Raw genomic sequence first — 17903 nt, 5'->3', positions numbered from 1 at the left:
GCGGAGGCTGACTGCAGAGGGATGGGCTGTGAGGTGTTCAAGATGGCGGCGCCCTGTGGAGTGCAGCTACTCTAACAGGTAAACAGGTCCATTTATTGATGTATTTAAATATCTAACGGTGAATTTAAAACGTAATTATACTGTTTATATAAGGCGTGTGCATAGCTGTGAATTTATAACGCTCCTTCATGATTGTCAAATGAATGAATTTTTTCCTCCTCCTAGCTGTCGATAAAATTGTGACTTGTTTTTTTGGAGTGACAGCTAATACCCGTTATCTACTCTATGGATGCTGACAATGATGGTTTGAGTCATACTTTCACGTCCATGCATCTTGTAATGGTATTCAACTTGCCAAGAAAAATTCCGGTAAAGATAATCGGATAAAGCAAACCGAACCCTGCCCATTGTTCTCTGAGTTGTTTACGACAGTGGTCATTCCAGATAGCTACAGCTCGTAACTGCTTGCTCTGGCGACACAGCAAAGAAGCTGGCTGTCATTGAAGTTCAATAGTGAATTAGTGAGCTTAGCCTTATTGTCAGTTGCAGGTGAAAATAGTCATGAATGTGTCAAGGCATTTGCTATTTTACTGCAACTTCTTGCACTTTCTGCATCTCGTTTAGCAAAGCTTTCTGCGTAGGCGTCACACATCTCTTCAAATTTGATTTCTCATAGTTGCACTGCAGTCAGTTTTGTTACCTACTGATGTTATGGCGAGGTGAGTTTTAGCTAATGCATTCTTTGGTGCCTGAATGACTAACACGACTTGCTTTGCCATCACAATATCATTCATGTTTTTCAAATGTTTTCTACTCTCCTCAAATTGCATAGGCCTTCTCATTTCATTGTATTTGAGGTCCACCTTTGCATATTGTCCCTCCTGAGCATCAAGTCCATTGACTTGTGGAGAGCACATTACAAAATCTAGGGTCTCTCACTGTCACTGGTTTGAGACCAGTAGCTGATAGGAAATTATCTTAACCCTTAACTATAAAGCTTTTGGTCCTGTTGAGTCCATAGAACTGGCCTATAAAATGCTTCCAAATGGATTTAGCTAAGTGTGTCCGTGTGTGAAATTATTTGTGAGTGAGAGAATGAGGGTGGTGCTTAACGGCTTGTACACAGCCAAATGTAATTTCCAGTGTTTACATGGAAGTGAATGGCCCGCATAAAGGTTCTTTGTGTCCTCCAGAGCTGCCAGAAGCTGCAGCTTGAGGTCACACTAAGGGTTGTTCCTGTTTGTGCTGCTGATGCTGGCCCTGGCCCTGGAAGACGCTCACAAACACACTCAATTTCAACCCAAACCAACCCCCAAGACAAAGGGGCTGATTGATACCTGCTGATTGAAGATTAACTGAGGGAGAGAGCTCTGTTTCACTGTGTGTGAAGCAACCGGCCTCCTCAGTGAGAGTCAGTGGTGTCTTACAGTTGTGAGACTACCTCAACCTTTCAAGCAGGGCCACACAGTAAAGACTGAGGCAAGAGGAGGATCAGAGAGGGGACATATACTCATTTCTAATAGTCTATTGTGTAACAGAAAGGAACAAGTAACAACATAGACCTAGGCAGTTCTGTGGGCCTTTGTTATTTACCTTCAGGTGGTACTGTAAGCTTATCGTTAGATATTGAATAGGATAAGGATTTAAGAAAACAATTAACACAGCTTGCTGTTCTCTGCAGCATAGGTTAGTAGAAGGTGTGGCACAATTGAGAGATCTGCAATGAGCGTACTAGGCCTATTAATACAGACTAACTGATTTATGGTTGCTCTCAGCTGGTGTTGGGTAGGCTCATGTTGCGGTCTTGACTTCATTAGACTGTGTAGCGTGGACGTTGAGAGGAGAGTCTGAGTGTTGAGACCTCTTCCCGCTGATTCATTACTCCTGTTAGAGCATTAGCTCGGCCTGGACACCCTGGCTATAATGACCTGTCCATCACGATTATTTATGCCGACTCGTCGGCTGGAGATTTGGAAGCCTCATAGGGCCCCTCTGTTTACTGTGAAGGGTTGAGTCACTCACCGAGAGGGAACGATGTCACGTTAAAACACTGTCAGGAGTATTATGACAAACTTTGTATTATTAGCCTAGCTATCTGTTGTAGGCTATATTGAGAGGAGATGATTTTTTTCTTCTGTCTTGTTCACTTGTATTAGCCTGGGCCCTAATCATGGTTGTCTAAATGCCTTATGGTGAGCTCAGATATCACGCGGAGAGGATTGAGATTAGGTTTTTATCTGTTTCAGTGGGCCAAGTGTGGTCAAAGCAATTTCATTGAATTTTTCACACTGCATTTCACATTGCTTTGAAACTGGCCTATTTGTGCTAGATTTCACATTTCCATATGAAAAGGTATCAGGTATATTTCCTTATTTATGTCTATCTATGGCACTTATAGGAACTGCATTGTAGCTAGCCTAATATAGGCTAGACTAAATACCTCACTCTGATTTAATTTAAACTGCATTTCCAAGAGTTGCATTTTGTTACATTTACCCTGTTAGCATGATTCATGTTTGAAAAAAGTCACCTGTATTCTTGGCTTCCACTACATCATTCTAACCACAACACACAAATTGGTTGATACGTGGTCATAACAGCGCTGATGCAATGTCCTGAGCTCTTGCGAAATCATTTAACCATACACCCCCCTATGACTTGCTCTACTGTGGCTGATAGAATGCTAGTCATATTTTGAGCTGGTTCCTACTTTTCAACCTTTTTGAACAGTATCACTGCCGTTGTATCACTGTCACTTGCTGAAGGTTTGACCTCTGTTCTATTGTGGTTGGCCTGCAGTGGTGCCTGGAGACTGTATTGGCGGGTGGCCCAGGGACCCCTCCAGGCAGGGCAGGACGCTGTGAGAGAGACGACCGGGACCCCTCCCTGCCCCCCTCAGGCCTCGATAGAGACCTGCTGCCTCCACCTCCACCACTGCCACCATGGCCAGGGAGCAGCCGCCCAACGTGGGGGACCTCCTCCATCTCCTGGAGACCTCCGACCTGCGACAACTGGAGGAGATTAAAGGCCTTATCAATGAGCACCTTAGCACTGGTAAGTAAGGGCTTGACTTCCCTTAGGGGGGTAGTTTCTTGTTGTTGGCTCTCTTGGCACACATCTTCGGCTGTGAGAAAGTAGTCCTACAGGGCAAAAGTGTCAAAGAAAATCTCTCTCTTTGATTTCGGTGAATCACATGGTTGTGACGCGTAGCTCCGAATCAGAAACGTGTGGTGTGCAAGCACTGGGTGGGGGGGGAGTGCTGTGGGATATGATTGATGCGAAGTAAAGCCAATGGCTATGCCCCATCCGTTTTCAACAGTTTTTCTATTGGCTTAATGAAGGCCAAGTTTGATGCGTTGGTCCACCAGACTTGTGGCGGAAGTGTCTGGGAATGAGACTAACCTGAGAGTAACTAGACTTTAGCTTCTGACTAATTCTATTTCTATGTTGTGCTCCTCCTCTCCCCTCAGAGCGAGGGTCCATGCTGCTGAACGGACTAGTGGATTACTTCCTGGAGACCAACTCCGCCCAGGCCATGCATATCCTCTCATCAGTCAGAGAGCCGCATGATAAGGTGAGAGTTGCCTAGCAACCCTGTAAAAAAACCCAATCACTTCCTTCCCTCTGTTTCTGAAAACAGTGACCCTCCATTACCTCACCACAGTTTTTTTCCCCCACAACTCAATAAAACCCTAAAACATTGTATTGTGGTCCTCTGTGGCTCAGTTGGTAGAGCATGGCTCTAACAATGCTTAGGTTGTGGGATTGATTCCTGCTGGGACCATATATACTGAAAAATGTATGCACTCACTGCAATGTAAGTCTCCTTGGATAAAAGTGTCAGCTAAATGGCATATATTATTATAGTATTGAGTAAGACTGAATAAGTGTGAGTGTGTCAAAGCCCAATATTATTTTAATTGTTTGTATTTGTCCACTATAGCACCTCCTGGACAAGATGAACGAGTGCATGACCAGACAGGCCTGCCGGCTGCCCACCCTCACACTCCTGGGACACGTCGTCCGCAAGCAGCCGTCCTGGATCCACAAGATCGCCCGCTACCCACTGCTGGTCTCGCTGCTCAAATGCCTCAAGGTACGATAGAGAGAAAGAGGCCATTTATCCATAGAATTCAAGTGTCCCGGTCCTGCACCTCTCATCTTGGTGCAAATTGTTTTTACCTTCAAGATAAGTGTTGTCGGTCTCAATTTCAAGAGCAGCTATTGCACAGAGATGACATGACAATGACACTTCTATTGTGGGTTAGCCAATAAAAAAAAAACCCCACAAGCTCTTTTTTTTCTCCAGTCATGTGAAGCCATGGGATTGTTGATATATTGCATCTATTATAGTTGATAGATTGACATCTATTTCATGTGTTTCTGTTTCCCTCCCTTCTCTGTCTCGTACAGACGGATTCCGACGTGGTGGTTCTCATAACTGGAGTCCTGGTGCTGATCACTCTGCTACCCATGATCCCCCAGGCTGGCAAACAACACCTGTATGAGTTCTTTGACATCTTCGGCCGCCTGGCCTCCTGGAACCTGAAGAACCCAGGTGCGTTGTAGCAGGTCGTACGAACAGCACTGAGCGCTAACAGCAGATACAGATGTTACAAAGATAATGTATTGGGTTAAAATGGCTGCCTCTTCCGTCATGTTTTGTGCTTGTTCCTCTTTCCTCCCTCAGGACACATCTCAGAGGTGTATCTCATCCACCTGCACGCCAGTGTCTACTCTCTCTTCCACCGCCTCTACGGCATGTACCCCTGTAACTTTGTGTCCTACCTGCGCTCCCACTACAGCATGAAGGAGAACATGGAGACCTTTGATGAGGTAGTGAAGGTGAGAGAGGCTGTTGCATTATTTTTTTTTACCATTCATTTTCGGTACGTTGTGTATTGAGTTGTCTTTAGGTAGGTGTTCAATCAATGTCCTCATTTTTTTTGCAGCCAATGCTGGAGCATGTCCGTATACACCCTGAACTAGTGACTGGAACCAAGGACCATGAGCTTGATCCCACCAGGTATGTGATTCACAGTCCTCATGTCTTTCGAAGAAACGCTCATGTTATTTGTCACATTCCCTTGTGTACAATTCTACCTTTTGTACGGAAAACATTATGATACAGCCTGGTTTTGTTTGTTGGGGGTTCCAAATCAAATCAAATTGTATTTGTCATGTATCGCATACAGCCGCACCTGACATAGTGAAACGCTTGGTAAATAGTAAGTAAAGAGCGAAGTTGAGGAGAGAGAGATCCCATCCTTTCCCTCCACAGGTGGAAGAGGTTTGAGATCCATGACATCGTCATAGAATGTGCCAAAGTGTCTCTGGACCCCAAGGAGGCTTCGTGTGAGGAGGGCTATGCCACCATGCCTGAGAACTTGTACCCTCACCTGCAGCTCCGCCCACAAGACTGCACATCCAGCCCCTACACAGACTTCCAGAGCAGCTACGGTCAGAGCACTCCCCCCCCCCCCCCCCCCCCCCCCCCCCACACACACACACACACACCTTTACCCCTGAGCTCCCATTGGTGGATGTGAATGATGTGATGATGATGATGATTAAACCGGTTTGGTCACTGAATATGTGATTCATGTGCTCATGACCGAAATGTGTTTTTTTTTTTTTTTTTTTTCATTGAGTCATGTGAGAATCCACAGACAGTCATCAATCAAATGAAAGAATGTGACACATTAGCTAGATGCTGTTGATAACAAGGGAGAATGAATGGCGGTTCAACACATGAATCTGAAAGGGAGTCTCAGACTGTTTCAAGACTGTTTCTCTCCCCTGGCTGTCAACAGGGAGCTCCTCTTCGACCCCCTTCTCCACCCCCCGGCAGCCGTTACCCCCTCCCCTGTCCTTACCCCCTCTCTCAGGGACCCAGTCCTCCTATCGCAGCCCACAGACCTCCAGACGACAGGTAAGACCTCAATACTGATAAATAGTAGGATTATTAACATGTCACTGTACTGTCCTGACCCCCATATCAGTTTGCCACAGGTTTGCCCTGGGAAGCCCTCCTTTGCTGGAGGCCAGCGCCCGAGTGGGCTGTCGTCTGCTGCCTCTCTATTCACTTCGTGTTGTTTTGCAGAGGGTGTTGTTTACACTTGACATATATCGGCTGTGTCAGACGCTGTTAGTCAATCGCTTGTCCCTGAACCCCCCCCCCACCTCCCACCCCTCCCCTCTGGGTCTATGAATCGCCCCCTTGTTTCCAGAGAAGAGAGGAGGGAGTGCTGTGCTGCAGAGCGAGGGAGGGAGGGAGGGAGGGAGGGAGAGCGAGGAGAGACCTTGAGTCATTGGAGCTGGCGAGCTGGCTGGCTTGTGGGCGGTCATGTCAGGCCTTAAAAAGCAGAATAACATGCCCCTCACGCCCTGCCACCCCACTGTGGTCTGCGACAGGGCTTGGTTGCCCTGGTGACGCTGTCTGTCCCCCTCTATTTCTGAGCCGCCCAAGCAGGGGGTCCTGGTGTTGTTCAGCCCCCAGGGTTTCGTCTGTCTGGGGACTCATTTATGTAGAGCACTGATCTGACCCGGCACAACTGAAGCCATGGAAAACAATGAAGGCCCACTCATTTTAATAGACAATGGAGCACAAACAAATTATCAGTGTTGTCAATTGGCCTCAAATTGCTGTAGAAGTAGTGGTCATTTCTACATGGAGGGGGGGGGGTATATTAGATCTATCCAGTGCCAAATAAGAAGTGGATAATTTAGAGGACATAACGGGCTGTTTCTTAGTTTCTGCGTTGACTTTACAGTACCTAGTCTCTCGAGGACAGACTGAGAGCACTCTGTACTCTCCACACTCCAGAGTCTGTCTAACATAGCTTGTTCAGTGGTAACTGAGCAGTCAGAGGGTGAGCTGAGCAGTCAGTGGGTGGGCTGTTGATGTTCAAAATGAAATCACTGACAGGTCACAGCACCAATAAGATACCACAAGCGAGCACACCCATTTAGAAATTAGGGTTACGTTTAGGGTTATAACTTGGACATTTTCATTGCAAACTTTTAACGAACTAGCTCGCTTCCGTAGACAACTCTAGGATGAAAATGAAAAACAGCACCGTGAGGATGAGGGAGGAGCTTTCTCAGGCTCAATAGAATTTGAGTCCTCTGTGTATCAAAGAAGAGGGGGGTCTCCACCTCAGAATGCCCATATAAGATGTTGTGATACAGCGTCGTCTGTGAAAAGAGTATTGTATTTATTGAGGTCTCTTTCCTTATTTTGTGCACTTTGTGTTTGCCTTCCCCAGAACTCTAGCTGTGACCTTAACTCCTCCTATGGGGGGAAGGACCCTCTGTGGAGCCCCTCCTCCCAGTGTGGCATGACCACGCCCCCCTCCTCTAGGGGCATGTCACCCAATTCAGAGCTATCCCATAGTGCCTCTCACCTCCCCGGCCGCCTCCACAGCACATCAGGTGAGAAGAAGTCCACGATTACAACATAGTAGTCGCTAGAAAAATCATTTACTTTTTTTTGATGATAAGAATTTTATTATGGGAAAATGGAAAAAGACAAATCACAAATGTACAGGTATTCAGATGAGAAATATATGCAAAATGAATTATACAAAATGAATTATACATTCATATACAGGCCTGCCTGTATACTGCAATCATACATACAAGAAAAATCATTTTCAAATAACAGTCGCCATTGAAAATGCAATTTCATCCTGGACTTGGCTTTATTTTATGTCAGATAAACTGCTTGTTATCCGTCAGTTAGTACGATAAACAGCATGCAGCCCTTCTTTGTTTCCAGTGATTGGATGTTTCTCATGTTGTCTTTTGTTTGTTTGTTGTTTTCTCTCAACGCAGGTGGGAAAGGAACGCCAGCCTCCAGCACCCCTGCAACCTCCTCCCCGCCCCCCAGCCTCTCTGACGACTTCCCCATCATCTCCCTGCCCTCCAACACCGCCAGTCCGCCACGAAAGGTAGGCCATCATCCATGCACACTGCTCATTACTGCCCTATGTACAGTACAGAGGAGGTAGAAATGGTAGCACAGGCTCATTGGACGTTGTGTTTGATTCCATTCCTCATTCCGTTCCATGCATTACAATGTGCCAGTCCTCTGATATCTACCTCCACCAGCCTCCCCATGTAGAGTATGATAATAACAATACTGTTCATTTTCAGGATGATCGACCAGTGGAATCCTCCAAACCTCTGCTGGTGAGGCAGGAACCAATCAGAGAGCTCGACAAAGGAGGAGGAGAGGTTGTCAACAACAGAGGTTAGTTATCATGCAGACGTTCGCTCGGTAGGATCGTCCCATTCCATATTTTGAATATGGCACTCACTTTCTTATCGCTGCGTGTTCATTGGCTGTACTCTTTTCATCAGATGCAGGTGATAGCGAGACGGTTTCCATGACGCTGACACAGCTTTCGGTCTTTATGAAGGAGCAGGAGCTGGAGCTGCAGCTGAGAACAGAGAAAGAGAGGGACGAGGGTGAGTCCACTGAGTGGTGGTGGTCAAGTGGTGGAGGTGGTGGTGGTCGAGTGGGGGAGGTGGTGGTGGTCCTCAAACAAGATCAAGTTTTGGGGTCAAGGGAGTGGGCGTATGGAGAATTGAGGGAATCATTTGAGAATAATAACGCTAGGAAATTTGGAGGAAGTTAGTTGACTGGCTTAAATTAAATTTTACGTTGGGTAATAAAAACTAATGAGAGATAAACATTAACATCTCCTTCTGTGACTCATGCCAGATAGATAACTAGTCATACGGTGCCAATGACACAAAGTGTACAAGCTTGCTCTGCTCCAGGCCTCCTCATGTTCCCTTGTTTCCTCCAGCTGCCATCACAGAGGAGCTACTGAAGATCACCGAGGACAAGCGTGACCCGGCCGGCCTGAGGGGCTTCGACTCCCCCTTCTACCGCACCACCGAGACCCTGACGGGCACCCAGGAGAAGCCCCTGTCCAACCCCCAGCCGAGCGGCCCAGCCAGGGACCTCCACAACGCAGTGTCCACACCTGACAAAGGAGAAAGTACACCGGGGGCTGGCGGTGGTGGAGGGGGGGACAACCGGCCTTCCAACCTGGAGCAGTCCTGGTCCTTCCAGCCCGTCTTCACTCCGATTGAACACCCGACCCTGGGCCAGTTCCACCAGAGCCCCTCGGCCCCAGAGGACGATGTGGCCAAGTTCAGCCTCTTCTCCCCCAGCCCCTGCAAGAACCCCTCCCTGCCCTACGAGGCCCTGTTTGACCTGGCTTTGCCCAGGGCGGCGTCCCTCTTTGTCAGCAAGAAGACCTCAGAGGCGGTGCACAGGGCTTCCTTGGAGAGGCAGTCTCGACGGGAAGCTGGGCTGGAGGACGGGGAGCAGGAGGAGGTTGAAGGGGCGGTGTCGGCCTCTCCTCTGGAGGTGCTGGATCGCCTCGTTCAGCAGGGGAGTGACGTACACGACAAGTTGCTCAAGAGGTGAGGGGCCAGAGTCAAATCACAACAACCTGTCTGACCAACTTCATGCTGACCGGTGGTCGTCAAACCATATAGTTCATGTATATAGTTCATAGTACCAGAACATGAATGTTTTCTATGGATGTGTTGAAGGAAAGAAAAGGCCAGAGCAGTTTTGATCTGAAACCCTCAGTGTGCAGAACTGGGTTGGGCCGTTTCCAGTCCATTGCCCTGGCCCACGGAAACGCTCAGTTGAGAACAACTACAGGCATTGTGTGACACCCCCCCCCTCCACACACACACACACGCACACACACACACGCACACACACACACACACACACACACACACACACACACACACACACACACACACACACACACACCGTCGTCCCTGAGCCAGTAATACAACAGCAGAGACAGTGTCAGCAGAGTTTGAGCTCTGCACAGAACAATCTGGCTTTGCTCATTTCATCCCCCGCCGCCCCCACCTTTCAGTATCTTCCACAGAGCTGAATAGCAGGCCATGCCCTGCTTGAGGGAATGTAATTGACTAAGACAGAGAGCCCATAGAGAGAAAGGTGCGTCTCTGAGTCCAGATGGGGAGGGAGGGGAGACTGGGATCTTTCTCCCCATTCATGTCTATATATGGATACTGGAGTCAGATGGGCTGTCCCACTGCTGACCTTGTTGAACGCAAACCTGTTTTTAACCATCATGACTCTCTCTCTCTTACAGATTACCTTTGCCAAGCAAGTCAGCTGACTGGACGCACTTTGGAGGTAAACAACAAACACAAAAGCACAGCAGCCCACACTGTAGTTTCACTGCAACAGAGAACACTGGTGAAATACACCGCTGTGCACTACACAGTCATTTCAGGCCTACAGAGGTGTATTTACTGTAGAACTTACAGTGTGACTCGTGTCAATTGTAGAGCCCCATGTTTCACTATCACTCCTAAACACACAGGGAGGATGTACTGTATGATGTATGAATGCGCTCTATGAAAGCAGCCAAATCAAATGTGCATTTATCATATGCACAGGATACAGCAGTAAACAATGTAACAACAAGTACAATGAAATGCTTTTGGCAAGCTGCCTCTCAACAGTGCAGTGAAACGAAAGAATGGGAATAAAATATAGCGGACCTAAATCCAATGGGAGAGAGGGCATTTGGCATATTCTCACTCTCCATATGTAGTAGCCTAATAGCCTGTCCCTAGCCATCCTAGTAGCATAATAGCCTAGCCTAATAGCCTGTCCCTATCCATCCTAGTAACTTAATAGCCTAGCCTAATAGCCTATCCCTAGCCATCCTAGTGACCCAATAGCCTAGCCTAATAACCTATCCCTAGCCTCCTAGTAGCCCAATAGCCTAGCCTATCCCTAGCCATCCTAGTAACTTAATAGCCTAGCCTAATAGCCTATCCCTAGCCATCCTAGTGACCCAATAGCTTAGCCTAATAGCCTGTCCCTAGCCATCCTACTAGCCTAATAGCCTAGCCTAAAAGCCTATCCCTAGCCATCCTACTAGCCTAATAACAGGCAGAGATAGGCCCAGTTGATTTGGTTGGGATCACCTCAGCTATGTGAGATCCTGACTCCCTCCCTCACAAGGCTCTCAGGCTAATCATCTCCAGCTGCTGATCACGGTAGAAGTGCCTTGTGTTTTTTTGCCAAAACTCTCTGCCAAGTTATAGCATTGGAATTGAATAAGCCCTTTCTGGTTATGTAAGTTCTAGAAGTAATGTATTTTTGATTGTGTGTGAGAGAGAGAGAAACTCCAAAAATAAGTTGTGGTTGACTTATGTAAGGCTTCTGGAACTCCAGGCCTTGGTGTATGTTGTCATCCAGTAGATGTATATCTTCTGGTCCATCCCCTCGTTTCCCTGTTGTTCTTCTCTTCTCCGTATGACAGTGTTGCTACACACCGTACTGTAGTGATGAAGCCTGCTACTCTCATACATAAATAACAGGTATTATAAATACGAAGGCTTCTGAATGTCTGAAATAGTACTTGATTTAGTGCGTTGGTGGTATAACAGAGAATAGCATGAGGAGATATATGTGCATATGGATCGGTCAATACTAGTTGTACAACGTCAAGAAAGCAAACTCGAAGCCGTCGTCAGGGGCTGTCGGTTCACCTGACCTGCTGTAAACCACAACTTCTACAGTCAACCCCGATGCGCAAAAGTTCTTTGAGATCTTCAGAGAGGAACCAAATGAACGCAATCTGTTTTTCCACATTATCTCTCTGTGACTATAAATCCATGATCATGATTTTTATTAAACCTCTACCGCCCCCTCCCTCCCCGCCACCGCTGCCCCCCCCCCCCCCCCCCCCTCTCTAGGCTCAGCTCCGTTGGACGAGCTGCACACGTTGCGCAGCCAGCTGCTCCTGCTGCACAACCAGCTGCTGTACGAGCGCTACAAGAGAGAGCAGCACGCCGTCCGCAACCGCCGCCTACTGCGCCGCATCATCAACGCCACCGCGCTCGAGGAGCAGAACAACGCCATGGTAACGCACCCCACTCCTTTCCCCAAATGCGTCCCACTTTTTGAAGGTAAAAAAAAACTAAAAAAACCGCTGTGTGGTTTTTGGCTGAGATGAGGAGATGAGGAGAAGATGTTGGTGAAGAAAATTTGTTTCACAAAACAGTTGTTGGACTTGATCCAGAGCTTGTAATAGTTTTGGTTCGCTCACTTTGACTTTGCTGTTTCTCACTGTCACCTTCTCACACATACGGGTGATGATTTGAAAGTCAAATAGACTATTTGAAAGTCAGAAAGCATCCTACGAACTGCGAAATCAATCATTGTTATAATAGAATGAACCGATAGAGTCTTTAGAGTACCAGTCAGTGAGCAGACTCTCTCATTCTCTCTTTCTACTGTACCGTATGTGTCCTGTGTGTGTAACCCCTCCAGAAGGACCAGCTGAACCTGCAGAGTGTGGACAACCTGTCCCTGAGGGAGAGCCTGCAGGTGGAGCAGCAGAGGTACCGCCAGCTGTGGGACGACAGGGAGACGGTGGTCACCAGGCTGCACAGCCAGGTCCGCCAGCTGCAGCAGGGCAGGGACGAGTACTACACCAAGAACCAGGAGCTGCAGGTACACACACACACACACACACACACACACACACACACACACACACACACACACACACACACACACACACAGTTGAAGTCAATTAAACGCTCTCTCATAAATGAATGTGGTCTCCAGAGCAAGTTACAGGAGTATCAGAAGAGGATGGGTGAAATGGAGGCCGATCTACAGAGGGCCAACAACAAGGTCTGCCACACCAACCACTTACTCAACCAGATGACCATCAAGGTAAGCTTCCTAAGAGACCTAGATTTTATTTTTATTTTTATTTATTTTTTTATACTAGGGTTTCCTGTTGTTTCTCTGTTCTCATTGGTTGTCCTGTGTGTCCTTCAGCTGAGCACCAGTGAGAGCACCCAGCAGCATATGAGCTTCCTGAACAAGCAGCTGCTGCTCCTGCAGGAGGTCCACAAGCTGAACCCGCAGCAGCGGCAGCACACGGGCCCCCACAACGCCAAGGTAGGGGGGGGCCGGAGGGATGGAGGGAGGAATGGAGGGAGGGGTGCAGTGAGGCCCAGAGAAGGCATACTGAGGGAGGAGAAGAGGGACAGGGTGAGGGTGTGAGGAGACTCTGCCAACAGTAGAAACTACAACAAACCAAGATAGAAGAAGGTACAGTTAGTGTGAACTGGCTGGAGAGCTTGAAGAACTTGGGACTGCTCTTGGAGCTGGATGTTTTGAGAAAAAAAGGCAAAAAACAGAAAGTTCTTAAAAGCAGTTGCTTGTGTTTAACTGTGAACAATAAAAAATAAAAATTGTTTAGTGTTCTAATAAAGTGCTCGGTGAGTGTGGTACACAGCGTTGAGCGATGGTATTGTTACCAAACTCGTTTTAACATTCTGCTATCAACCTCCACCTTCTCTGTCTCTCTCTCTCTCTCTCTCACTCTCTCTCTCTCTCTCTCTCTCTCTCTCTCTCTCTGTAGTCGCCTGAATTCCTGATGGTGCATGTAACCTTGGGGAAGGAGGTGGAGAGACTGAGGCTGAGCCTGCTGATGCAGGGACAGAAGATGGAGGTGGCGCAGCAAAGGGTTGGGGAGATGGACACGCATCTCTCCAAGAAGGAACATCTCATCGTAGAGCAGAAGAAGTTCTTGGAGGATGTTAAAGGCCAGGCCAAGTATGTAGATTTAGAGGTGTACAAGGCATTGAGACTTGTTTAGTAGATTAGTAGTCTTTCAAATATTTATATATTTATAGAGAGGAGAGGAGAAGAGACGAAAGGAGGAGAGGAGAAGAGAGGACAGGAGAGGAGAGGAGAAGAGAGGAGAGGAGAGGAGAAGAGAAGAGAAGAAAGGAGTTGGAAGAGTGGCTGCAGAGAGCGCTACATGCATAGAACAGTAAAAGAGTTTAAGTTAAAGTTTAACTCTTTTGAATTCAGTGTTATTTGTTCCAGGATTTGAACAGGATTTGAACCACTGTGATGGATTTGGTTCACTCTGAAATGTTAAGATGGGAAGGAAGGTTTGAATAGGGAGGGTAGCTCTGGTTACATTCCATAACACCATGAATGAACATTACCCCATCATTTCTAAATCTGTTACTTCATCTTGGGTTTTATGTCCCTACAGTATCTATATTTGTGTCAGGGGCAGGCAGGTGGAGGTAGAAATCGGAGGACAGGATGTGGTGTGTTTTGATTCCCCGTTCCTCATTCCATTCCATGCATTACAAAGTGCCCGTCCTCCAATTTCTACCTCCACCAGCCTCCCCTGGTCTGTGTGTATGAGCGGGTAGCTTGTGTTTGATCTCTCCTACGTGTGTGTTATTTGAACCTGGGAATGCGCCTGTCTCCAGGGGGGAGCTACAGGCCTCAGAGAGTAGGTACGAAGCCCAGAGGAGAGTGACCCAGCTCCTCCAGACTGAGCTGCTGCAGCTCTACAGCAGGCTGGAGATGGAGGGGCCTGCATGCGGTGCCACCGCCTCAGCAGCAGGGGGCAGCAGTAAGGTGGACGCTTCTATGGAGTCTAGGTGAGACAGCACTCATAACTAGTTATGATCAAGTTACAGTTGGTTAATGACGTGCGTGGATGCATGGGGGGGGGGGGGGGTTAGGGTTAGGGGGGGTGCAAAAATTACAACATTCCAAAAGTTGATTCAATTGATTTGTATGGCTAATAAAACATTGTTCGTTTGATTGCTTATGTGTCTGTGTGTTAATAGTCTTTATGGCGATGGCAGTGTGATGGTGCCAGATGGACTAGAGAGAGCCGGCGCCGCCGAGGGCTCGGACGCCAGACCACCACAGTCCCCGCGGGGCAATGGCAGCACTTTATCGCCAGGGCAACCGAAGGCGAACTCCTCCAAGACCCCCACCTCGGTCAACGGCACCCAGGAGGACGTCCCCCCACCCCTCCTGGTGGAGCCCTCCTTGTCCTGTCCCCACGGCCCCCACGCAGCCGATGCGCCCCTCGACGCCCCCCTCACCTCGGGCTCTTACCCCAGCGCCAAGAGCTTCCTGGGCATGAGGGCGCGGGAGCTGTTCCGGAACAAGAGCGAGAGCCAGTGTGACGAGGAGATGCCCCTGCCCCGCCTGGCCGGCCTCTCCCAGGGCCTGAAGACTGTGCTGTGTGTGGAGCCCTCCCAGGGGAAGGCCCCCCCCAGCCCTGCTCCTCCTGACCCTGATCCTGCCCTCGTCCCTCCCCCTGTCCCAGCTCCGATCCCTGTCCCTGCACAGGGTTCCCCTCTCACTGTGCCCACCAAGGAGCTCCCCCCTGTAACCAAGCAGAGGGTCAACAACCCAGAGAGCCCCAGGAGGAAGACTGGGGCGGGGGGAGGAGGAGGGGGGGGGGCGGCAACGGCAGCGGCCAGCGCAAGGCGACCCAGGCAGCAGCAACAACTAAGGATCATGGACTATAACGAAACACATCACGAGCACAGTTAAGAGACACTGAACTGGAGGAGAGGAGAGGAGAGGAGAGGAGAGGAGAGGAGAGGAGAGGAGAGGAGAGGAGAGGAGAGGAGAGAAGAAAGGAGTTGGAAGAGTGGCTGCAGAGAGCGCTACATGCATAGAACAGTAAAAGAGTTTAAGTTAAAGTTTAACTCTTTTGAATTCAGTGTTATTTGTTCCATTTCCTTGAGCGGACAACAGGATTTGAACCACTGTGGTTGATTTGGTTCCCTCTGAAATGTTAAGATGGGAAGGAAGGTTTGAATAGGGAGGGTAGCTCTGGTTACATTCCATGACACCATAAATGAACATTCATCATTTCCAAATCTGTTACTTCATCTTGGGTTTTATGAGAAAAAACCCCTGCATCAAAGCAAATTAGTCAAGTATGAAACACTAAGGAAGAGAGACTCACAGATTCTGTTAGCATTGTTATATATTAGTATTTTGTGTGTGTGTGTAAGAGGAAAGGTATGTTTTTGTATTGATGGACTGATTGTCCCTCTTGAGCACCTGTACTGATGTTACGTGAATGGGGGGTCAGGGGGGGGTTAGACTTTGGGGAGTAGTTGTGCCAAGTGTGGGGTTGTCCATGACTCCAACTCCCCTGATATGCTTGGGAATAAACCTGGGAGTTTGACTGTTGCTTTGTAGGATAAACTTGGAAGATGAACCGCTTTTCCACGCTGAAATCATCCATTTCTGCACAGCTGTGTGTGTGTGTGTGTGTGTGTGTGTGTGAGAAAGAGAAAGAGAGCGATAGACTGGTGAGTTTGTTTGCAGATGTGTAAAGTATGTGAGTATGTATGCATGTCATTGTATGTTGTTTCAGTCAAGTTGTAATCGGAAAAAAAAACATGCAAAATTTAGTTTTTTTTTTAAATTATAGTATTTATTATTTCATCATTCCCTCGTCTATGTTATACTTTGCAACCTGTAGAAGAAATAAGGTTGGGGTCACTAATACTTCCCTTGCTTTTCCAGTAATGATGAAAGGATGGGTTGTTACTGAAACTAATGATCTGTATTATCGAATTGTTGAATGGGGGGGGGGGGGTGAAAATGTCAGATATTCCGTTGGTCTCCTCACTCGAACAATGAATGTTGCTCATGATAAAAACATATCCTAAATTCAATCCAGATTCATGCTCTGGTAATCATTCTGACACATAGTTTACAACACACCGACCAGTATGAGGCAACAGTTTCTGTTTGTGTTCACCTCAAGGCTGTACAGATGAAGAAAACACACTTTGAAAGTGCCAAACATTTGAATCAGATGCTGAATCCCACCACTTCAAAATAACAAGTTATCCTTCCCAAGTTGATATGTGTGTGTATGGGTCTCTCGCAAGGTTCAAGCACATTCCTGTGTCGAAGTAACCTCTTGTCATAGATAGGGTGAGTGTGAAAAGAGAGGAAAATGAGTCTGCCAAGTTAGTTTAGTTCTCCTTCCTTCCCTACAGATAAGCTATGGCAGTCATCAGACTTCGAATTGCCTCCCGTTTCTTTTCGGCAACAAAGTGGAAGAACTATGTTTTGATGTGAAGTTTGTTTGAAAGTTCTGTTCTTCCATGTTTTCATGAACGGTATACAAATCCTGTTGTCCACTGGGAACTTCCGCTGTCATTCCCTCTGCCTTGCTATCTAAAGCATGTTCAACAATCCACTTTAAAAATGCCAACAGTAGAAACTACAACAAACCAAGATAGAAGAAGGTACAATCAGCGTGAACTGGCTGGAGAGCTTGAAGAACTTGGGACTCCTTTTGGAGCTGGACGTTTTGAGAAAAAAAGGCAAAAAACAGAGAAAGTTCTTAAAAGCAGTTGCTTGTGTTTAACTGTGAACAATAAAAAATAAAAATTGTCTTCAATGTTTTGCACTACAGATCTTCTGCGTGTCTTGTGTGTTTTTCTTTGTGTTATTTTATACTCACCTTGATGCTCACTGTAATGTTGACATACAGCATATAAGCCTAGCCTACATTAAGCATATGCTCCTCAGTAGACCTACCAGTCAAGTATAAACACAGTCATCACAACAGGTAGAAGTCCCACGTATGGTACCACATGCTAGTTCCACTTATGTTTCATCTGGCAGCTACTGTAATCATAATCGTAATACTGTAATCGTAACCCTAACCCTAATTGTAGATATTCTGGGGGTATCAAGTGACTGCTGGAATTGGAGAATTTCTCTTTTGCACATATCACACATTTTCCAGTTTAGACTGAGTTAGCTTGTGCTTTCAACTTGACCTCTACCTGTCTCAACTCGGTATTATTTAAAAAAAAAAAAAAAAAAAAAAAAAAAAAGGCTTGATTTCAAAAAGGGTCTGTACCCCCTTTCCCCACTAGGGAGCACTGTTGCTCCAAATACCCAACTGTTTCTTGTGGCGTTTCGATCAACAGGTAAGGGAGTTTGGAAAATGTGGTTGATGATTGGAGGTAACAAGCCCCGAGGCAATTATCGTATA

The 17903-nt window shown here is 47.2% G+C and overlaps 1 protein-coding gene across 3 annotated transcripts; it reads left to right on the top strand.

Moving 5' to 3' along the window:
- The first annotated feature begins 27 nt into the window (after positions 1 to 27).
- Positions 28 to 17316, top strand: tsc1b (TSC complex subunit 1b). 3 transcript variants are annotated; one of them, XM_083669857.1, is made up of 22 exons: positions 28 to 78; positions 2800 to 3054; positions 3471 to 3574; positions 3944 to 4096; positions 4414 to 4558; positions 4691 to 4845; positions 4953 to 5026; positions 5282 to 5460; positions 5814 to 5932; positions 7269 to 7434; positions 7837 to 7952; positions 8158 to 8254; positions 8365 to 8472; positions 8817 to 9441; positions 10158 to 10201; positions 11779 to 11945; positions 12356 to 12538; positions 12656 to 12766; positions 12875 to 12997; positions 13464 to 13657; positions 14335 to 14508; positions 14701 to 17316. In XM_083669857.1, exons 2-22 carry the CDS (start codon positions 2943 to 2945, stop codon positions 15419 to 15421), a joined length of 3870 nt encoding a protein of 1289 aa, XP_083525983.1. In that variant the 5' UTR covers positions 28 to 78; positions 2800 to 2942; the 3' UTR covers positions 15422 to 17316. The 3 variants fall into 3 exon arrangements, with proteins under 3 accessions (XP_083525983.1, XP_083525985.1, XP_083525984.1); XM_083669859.1 differs by lacking the exon at positions 14701 to 17316 and adding an exon at positions 13738 to 13877 and having other exon boundaries at positions 14335 to 14438; XM_083669858.1 differs by lacking the exons at positions 14335 to 14508; positions 14701 to 17316 and adding an exon at positions 13738 to 14315.
- Positions 17317 to 17903: the final 587 nt, after the last annotated feature.

The sequence above is a fragment of the Argentina silus genome (genome assembly GCF_951799395.1).
Source record: "Argentina silus genome assembly, chromosome: 5".
Classification (NCBI taxonomy): domain Eukaryota; kingdom Metazoa; phylum Chordata; class Actinopteri; order Argentiniformes; family Argentinidae; genus Argentina; species Argentina silus.
Note: the sequence above shows the minus strand (reverse complement) of the source record. Positions and strands in the feature narration are given on the sequence as shown.

Excerpts from the sequence above, each read along its gene's own strand:
- tsc1b (XM_083669857.1), top strand. The coding sequence starts at position 2,943 with ATGGCCAGGGAGCAGCCGCCCAACGTGGGGGACCTCCTCCATCTCCTG. Across the intron at positions 4,846-4,952 it reads CCTTTGATGAGGTAGTGAAG|CCAATGCTGGAGCATGTCCG; the intron begins GTGAGAGAGGCT and ends TTTTTTTTGCAG. Across the intron at positions 8,473-8,816 it reads AGAGAAAGAGAGGGACGAGG|CTGCCATCACAGAGGAGCTA; the intron begins GTGAGTCCACTG and ends TGTTTCCTCCAG.